This window comes from Anopheles maculipalpis, chromosome 2RL, assembly GCF_943734695.1.
Source record: "Anopheles maculipalpis chromosome 2RL, idAnoMacuDA_375_x, whole genome shotgun sequence".
Lineage (NCBI taxonomy): Eukaryota > Metazoa > Arthropoda > Insecta > Diptera > Culicidae > Anopheles > Anopheles maculipalpis.
Window position 1 is genome coordinate 60,997,061 of NC_064871.1, and position 8,401 is coordinate 61,005,461.

The 8,401-nt window shown below is 39.8% G+C and overlaps 1 protein-coding gene across 1 annotated transcript; it reads left to right on the forward strand.

Annotated features, from left to right (window-relative positions):
- The first annotated feature begins 956 nt into the window (after positions 1–956).
- On the forward strand, positions 957–5,190 carry LOC126559758 (choline transporter-like 2). Its single transcript, XM_050215931.1, has 9 exons — positions 957–1,032; positions 1,169–1,291; positions 1,367–1,530; positions 1,629–1,824; positions 2,063–2,298; positions 3,461–3,858; positions 3,927–4,242; positions 4,332–4,989; positions 5,085–5,190. The coding sequence occupies exons 1-9, from the start codon at positions 960–962 to the stop codon at positions 5,174–5,176; spliced, it is 2,256 nt and encodes a 751-aa protein (XP_050071888.1). The 5' UTR covers positions 957–959; the 3' UTR covers positions 5,177–5,190.
- The last annotated feature ends 3,211 nt before the right edge of the window (positions 5,191–8,401 follow it).

Genomic DNA, 8,401 nt, shown 5'->3' on the forward strand with positions numbered 1-8,401 from the left:
CAAAACGATGGGATAACGAGCCAGTAGCGGTTTGGAGCTCGGTGCGTTCAGCTGTTGATCGTACACCGAATGCCGATGTGTGACACAAGTGATCAGCGATAGATAGAGTGCGTTCCAACAACAATCTCGCTGAGAACAAGCGTAGTGTGTTTAGCTTGTGTGAACAGCGTAGTGTGCGTAGGTGTCACTGTTTGCTAGGAAATCTTGAATTTGGTTGGTACCACGAGCCAGAGAATTACGAAATACTGCCCAGAACATTTAAGGGGCTTCTTGTTTGTGCGATGGTGACGTGTATCGCATGTAAAACCCGGTGGTAAACGTACATCATACGGCACCCCGGTACGGTGTTGTGTTCAATATTTTGTAAGCAGCAGCGTTATTGGAACTCTTTTTATATATTTAAACAGTAAAAAAATATTTCTCGGCGAATAAAGTAGTGTGCTTTGTGATATTGATGAGCTAATCACGCTATTTCGAATCGTTGCTAATTATTATCTCAAACGTTTGGACATATTTGTCATCTGTGGAGTGTTTAGTGTGTGTAGACAACGTTGAAATTCTTCTCTAAAAACGATGTGAATAAGCTAAAATTTGTAAAAAATTATTTCTTTTTTATTCAAGCATAAGCGATGCAAGTTTAGTATCTCAACGCCACACCAACAGCAAAGCTCTGAAGAGTGCCTTACTATATATCTTTGTTTTGTTTATGTTTTTATATGACTTTATGTGTGCGTGAGTTTCCTCAGTGCGTATATACGTGCGTTTGTTTCATTTGCCTGCATCAAACATTTCGGTGTGAGATAAGAGCACTTTATCTTATCATAAGTGTATGCCTTTTTGACCAAGCCATTGCAAGAGCTCCAAAACCGCAAACAAGCTGCAATAGATATTTCGACTGAGCCCGCAGAGTGAGTGAGTGAGTTGGTGAAGATCTCCAGATTCTTAAACTGATTTATGCCATGGGATTGTGCTGTGGTAGTAGCGATCGTGTGACAAAACACGAGAAAGAAGACGTTCAGCATCCAACTGAATGTAAGCGCCGACACAATTTTGAGTACATTACAGAAATGGCTGACGATGGAATGTGGTGGTATAACTCGTGTACGTCTAATACTGAATATACTGAATATGTTTGCTTTTTTATTTCTTCCATCTTAAAATAAAACAGCGGAACCACTGAAATATGACCCCGACTTCAAAGGACCTTTATCGAAACGATCGTGCACGGATCTGCCCTGTTTATTTTTATTTGTCACGTTTTTATGTGCTTGGGGATACGTAGCCTATTATGGTAAGTGGAATGGGGATGGGAGAGGAAAGGACAAACCGACTAATGATATGGTAACATTCATTATCTTACTAATAGCTGTACAACATGGTGACTTAAATCGTTTGCTTGTGCCGATTGATTCCGATGGTCGCAAATGTGGTGTGGACAGCGAAGTTCGTGATGAACCGTATCTTGTGTTCTTCAACATTACCGAGTGTGCCAAAATTGATGTGCCGATTTCCGGTTGTAGTACCACACAGGTTAGATATGTAGATCGTGCTGCAGATGTGTAAAGAATTACTTTTATGAAAATTATTATTGCCCATTACACTCTGTATTTTTGTGTTGTATTTTTTAGGTGTGTGTTAGAGAATGTCCTAACGAAAATTTTGACTTTGAGTCTGCTAACTGCAATCCATCGAATCTAAACGAAATTCGTGCAAAATTAATATGCAAGCAAAATGTGAAAAAGATCGACCTTAAGACATGCCAAATTATACGCGAATACATCACAGCGGAGAGATGTGCACAGACAGTTCAAAAAAGCACCTCATGTAAGTATAAATACCCATTCAGCACAACCCGAATCTACACTAATGTTCGATTGAATGCCAACAACGTTTGTCATTGATAAGCAATAACGCATGGACTGTGGTTGTGTGCTGTGTGTGTGGTAATTTTAAAAAAATCCATGGAAAACACAAAAGTAAAATCATGCAAACCAGGCCTTAATGTTTGGGGTTAAGAAAAGATACTGTGTTTCGTTAACGTTACAACTACTATTACTTCCAGTGGCAAATCGATGCGTATCTAACATTCCGGAAGTGCAATGCCCACTTGGGCCCAAGCGATCCCCTCAGCAGCCAGTAGTAGCAAGTACCAAAATTAAATTTTCATCTGAACAATGTAAAGAAAAGCGTGATCTCGAAAACATTTTGGAAGAAAAAATTGTTAAGCTACAATCTTTTCTGGCAAGATACGTGAATAATCTCATATCCGTCATAACGAAAGACAATACCGTCCATCAGGTTTGTGTTCATTTTTTACCGTTCGTTATGATGTGCTATATAAAATTATGTCACCTTGTAGCCATAATCAATGCTAATGACCTAGTGAAGTGTACTAATACGATGTGTGTTTCAAATTAACCAATAATCCTTTAGCTGTACAGTTGTTTGCATTATTGTTTGAACTTAGAAAGGGAGGTTTCACAACTATGTACTTTTGTTCTGTTAACAGACGCTTATTAATTTCGCTCGAAATTCTACAACAATCTTTATTCACCATCATTTTATTACCATTTATGCTCTATTTACTTATATTGCCTACCCTATCTTTTCTTTCCATATATTCTCACTCACGCCCGTTTTATCATTAAATCCACGGTAACTTTACACGTCATGTCACGATCGGTATCGAATGCGATGTGTCAGTCTCGAAGCGCTGCATTCCAGATGTAGGAACAATCGCTAATGGGGCGCGGAATGTTCAGCGATCGGTGGACGAAGCGATAAAGAATTTAAAACTTTTTATCGGGGTAGGTGAACGGCCATCATTATAGCAAACCATTGGTCAAACTGGGTTATTTGATATTATTATTGTTAAATTATACTGGCTTTAAAAATATACTCTTAGCTCTTACCGTGCCGAGGATTTGATCCTGATTTGAAACTATTTATAAACTACTTACTTCAAAATTTAATAATACCATACCTCACCATCTCTACCACAAACGCATACAAATCTTGGTCACTTTCTTCATTAATCAAGTTACAACTCAAATAATAAATTACAGTCACTTCTCGAACACATGCGGATAATGCAAACCAGAGAAATCCGCGTATCTCGAACACTGCGGTTCACATAGTTTTTTTTTTATTATTCCGATAGAGCGGCCTGAACATATTGCTGTTCACATCATTTATACTCTTGGCAATTTTCATTTCTGTAAAGGACTTGTTCCATGGATATCTATTTTTCGTAAATATGATTTACTCTCAGTACTGTCGTAAATGTAAATCCGCATAAGTCGCGAACTGACTGTAATTTCATACACTTATGCAAATTAGTATTGTAGAACCTTTCAAAGTATTTTAGAAGAGTAGAGCTAACTATTTGTTGCTTTTATTTAGCATGAAAAAAATATATGAATATCGAATAATATAAACCCAATGTTTGTCTCATTTACAGACAAGCCAAATGGTTGTGGAAGACATACTGGAATCGTGGCGTATGATATTGGTCTTCGTGGCATGTTCTGTCCTGGCTAGTTTAATTCTCATAACGATGCTTCGATGGATAGCGAAGCCCCTAGTGTGGATTTCTATTATAGGCGTTATCGCTGCACTCAGCTACGGCGTATACTACAGCTTCCGGGAATACCAGAAAATTCGCGCCAATCCTGTCGCAGCACATGTGAATGTGTCTCCCAACCTTAGTTCGCTGGTAAACTCTTGGTTTAAGTCGGATCAAACCTGGCTTTGGATACTGATTGTCTTATCGGTTATACTGATTGTCCTACTGCTGGTAGTTTTGGTTCTGCGGAAAAGGATCGTTATTGCAATTGCTCTTGTGAAGGAAGGCAGCAAGTATGTTGCCCATGTTAAACATTTATTAGGTTGTATTGTTAATTGCTTCTCTTTTATTTTATTTTCAGAGCTGTTAGTGCAAGCTACTCCACCGTCTTTTTCCCCCTTGTACCATGGGTACTGCAGGCGGCAGTTATTGTGTTTGCTTTGCTAGTGCTGCTGTTCCTGGCATCCATTGGGGATCCCGTGTACAAGATCAATGGTCTTAACTCATCGGTTAGTTGTATGTGCAGCAACGGCTACAAGGAAGGAGACATTTGCGATCCAATCGTATTCAATGAAAATTGTAGAGATACAAGCAGAGCCTACGATCAAGACCGATGCATCGATGCAGCCTGTCACTTTCAGGAAGTGGACAGTCCGAAAATAGTGGGCTACTTTCATGTAAATATGCTAGTTTAAAGCACTGTGCGATTTTGTACGCGAACTGATATTGGTTAATAATGTCGCGTTTTTTTTCATTATATTTTTAGGCTTTAAACGTGCTTGGATTTTTCTGGTGCATTTGTTTTGTGTCTGCGTTCAGCGAAATGGTATTAGCGTTCACCTTTGCTACTTGGTACTGGACGCGCCAGAAGTCTCGACTCCCATTTTTCGTTCTAACGCGTGGTGTCACACGTACGATCTTTTACCATCTGGGCACGCTGGCATTCGGTTCACTGATAATTGCCATCTGTAAAATTATCCGAGCTTTCCTCGAATATCTGGACCACAAATTGAAACGCTATGATAACGGAGTAACTCGTGCCATACTTTGTTGCTGCCGGTGTTTCTTCTGGTGCTTGGAAAGCTTTTTGAAATTTTTGAACACGAATGCGTACATCATGTGTGCAATTTATGGGAAAAACTTTTGCTCCAGTGCAAAGGATGCGTTCAGCTTGCTCACCCGTAACGTGTTGCGAGTAATTGCTTTGGACAAGGTGACAGGATTCCTGTTCTTCCTATCTAAATTGCTGCTTGCTTCCGGTATGGCGGCTGTAACGTACACGTATTTCGATAGTGACCTACCGAAAACGCCACTAAACTATCCGTTCGTACCAGCTGTATTTGTGTTCATTGGAACATATATCATAGCATCGATATTTTTCAGCGTTTATTCCGTTGCTGTTGACACCCTATTTTTGTGCTTTTGTAAGTGTTTAGGCACATCCAAAAAATCCAAACGCATGGATATGGTTTGTAGCGAAATATTCAAATGTGCCTTTTTTCTTGCTTTCTTTTTACAGTGGAAGATATCGAGCGGAATGATGGCAGTGCCGAGCGACCGTTCTTTATGTCGAAAGGATTGCAAAAAATACTGGGAAAGAAACAGAAGTAAATTTCCATATTTGCCAAAGATTGTACCGCTCGCCGTCAAAACCATCGCATGAGGAATCGCACTGCAATAAAATTTAGTAGCAATAAGGTATCGACAAGGTGTGTGGTCGCCCATCATTACATACCATATACATGAAGGTCAAATTTTCAGCTATTCTGTATATATTTGGATATAAAGCTGTTGTGTATCTGCAGCTCGTACACAAACCATTTAAGCTTTAGTCTATATTTTTATACTAATTTATATGTAATACCATAGGTACGATACTATGAAATGCAAACGAGGGTCAACAGGAGGTATGTAATGTAAGGCATTTAAAATAAAGTATGAATTGTGATTGAAAATGTGCAAGCAACTTATGAAAGGGAAAAAAAGGAATAGGATTTTTGGTAGACTTCCACGATAGTCTTGTTCGAATATAAATCATTTATTTATATTCATCATCAAACGCAACTTTTTGAAATCTTACAATTGAATATTAATCACCTCATTATGGAATGTGGATCAAAATAAGCAATTTGAACTGAAAAGTCTGTAATACGTGTTCTATCGAGGTGGTGAACAAAGTGCAGGGAATATATTGTGCATGAATACTAATATTATACTGTGAATTATCATGAAATAAAGTAAATTTCTTAAATTTTGAAATGTTCACAAATAATCACATGTTACTAGTCTATATCTTAGCCAATAATGCCGATTCCTGTTACCAAGATTGGTTATTTTTGCATTATGATCCCTACTCCTCAGACTCTTTTAAAGCGTTTTCAAATATTCCAAATTTTCGAATTGCTTGAATGATGGAGGTTTAACTGAGCTATTGTAGCTTTTCTACAGCAATCTTTCTGTTCATTTGTATTCTTCAGAACGAAGAGTGACATGTATCGTTCAAAGAGATAATTTTATGCAACATCAATTGCATCAAAACATCATGCAACAATTACCTTCTTCTGGCATTTCAGCGCCACCTAGTGTCTGGGATGAAAATCTACCGGTATAATCGCGAATGATCGTGTGACAACCTATCATTATCAACAAACGGCTGTCATCTAAACCGCTTGTGAAATATACCCACAAGGACATATCGCCTCATATGAGTTTCTGATAGTGAGAGATTTTGGCTTAGCTTAGTTTGCGAAATCGCTGTTAGTGGCATTCTTTGTTTCGTGAACAGCCTAGCACCGTTCTGACAGTTCTTCCGGTTGAGCTGCGCGTGATTTTTTTTCACTTAGCATGCTTTATCGACAGATCCTGTAAGTCGCGATAAGAACGTACAGTAATTACCAGATTTACGCATATTCACGTTGGAGATTGTGATAGGGTTCACCCTAAACAGTGTTGATGTCTTCGTTGTGTTTTGGTGCGCGTGTTACTGCAAATATTTGGCTCTTAATGCATTTTTTGAGTGATACAGCAAACTATAAACTGTTCCATGGCTACACCAAAGGGTATCGAACAGTTCAGTTCAGGCACCGAGATCCGAGGCGGGACAGTTGTGGAAAAACATCCAATTGTTCTCCGCTTCGAAGCGTCCAGTACTTGAAAAGTTGGCACTCTCTCACCTTCATTTTCATTTTATCTATTCGTTGGATGGACCCAAAGGCCCACTCGAATACAGTACTAAGCTAAGTGTAGCCGCGGAAACTGATAGAGTGTTTGTAGTAGGTTTTTGATTCCGCCGTTACCGGGACCGTTTATTTTCCGAACTAATTTACACTGCCCAACACCAAATTCTAAATAAATCCAAATCAAAAACTCAACTTCAAAATCGGTGCACCCTTTTTTCGTCCTTGTTTCCGTGCTTCTCCCTGTCACCGATTCTTCTTCCTTTTCTCCTATTCCGTTCTGTCATTTCTCCTGTCAAATTTAAGTCACCACCAGCCGTTACTCTCAAAACTGTCGTAACACTAAGTGTATAATTATAATTATTGAAAGTATTTCAGTCTATGGCAGCCCGGCGATATATGCCGCAGAGGCGCCGGTCCTCTCTCCGGCAAATCCCGCCCGGACCATTTCTTCTTAGTGAAGACCGACTGTCCAACTAAGTGGTACTAGCAAGTCTAGTAAGCCATCCGATGGCCAGTATGACCTAAAAGGTCATTAAACCCAGAAGAAGAAGGAAGTTCTTGGGACGTTTGAAAGAAAGGGATAGTAAGCTGGATGGTAATAGGTTACCCGTCAGATTGGTTAGAAACTCTGTGCGAGGTATGCAGGGCTCCAATAGGTTATACAGAAAGTGTTCAATTGACGGCACATCATATAGAATGGATCCAGATCGCCAAAACGCGTAAGGCGATGAGGTCCCGAGAACGAAGCGATCCGGTAGGGGCGTGTAACTGAATTAAATAAAGTTAGCCCAGGAGAATTGATGTGGAAGATTAGTAAGTTAGCGATGAAGACACATTGAGCATTCCGGTAGCGGCTAGAGCACAAAGAGGTGATCTATTCCATCGCATTCCAATAACGTACAGCATGTCGTGTGGCATTGCGCTATAACCTATTGTACCACATGCCATGCCATGATCTCACTTGATATGACAATGTTTAGATCGATGGCATGACCATTCCAAGCGGATCTGGGCTAAGTAGTCGGAGTGTGGTCGAGGAATGAGAATGGTCGTTCGCACGATGTGTCGGTGTTGGATGTACTTCGTCATTTCGCAGACTTTATCCACTAGTGTCTCCATGCACTATACAAATTCCTTTTGATCCCCCCGAGCTTTTCCTGACAGCAAACGAGTCTACTCAATCGAAGCATCTCACACAAATGTAACTGTTTATTCGAATTTATTGTGTGGCACACGCAGCGGCCTTTGCAACACTTAAAAATATAACTTACAATAAGCCAGACAATTATAAATAAGTACATAAACATGAGCATACTATGTACTATGAGCCGCGAACGCACTGACGAGATGCAGCGCTCTGAAATTTTCCAGCTTAACTTTTACCTAATGGACACCTTTTAGTTCTGGTTTTTGCGAATAGCATTGTTGCTATCGCCTGCAGGAGAGAGGATAGAGCTGCGGGGCACAGCTCTTTTGCAGGACGCAAGAATTTAAAAATCTCGTTATTCGTTTAACAAAAACCCCGGTGTAAACCATTCGTGATCGTGTGACGCATGACGTGTTTAAGGAATTCAGACGAGAGAAAGTAAAGTGCAATGCAAAAAAATAGTGTTCGTGGAGGGACTTCAATGAACACACCGCAACACTCACATTAATA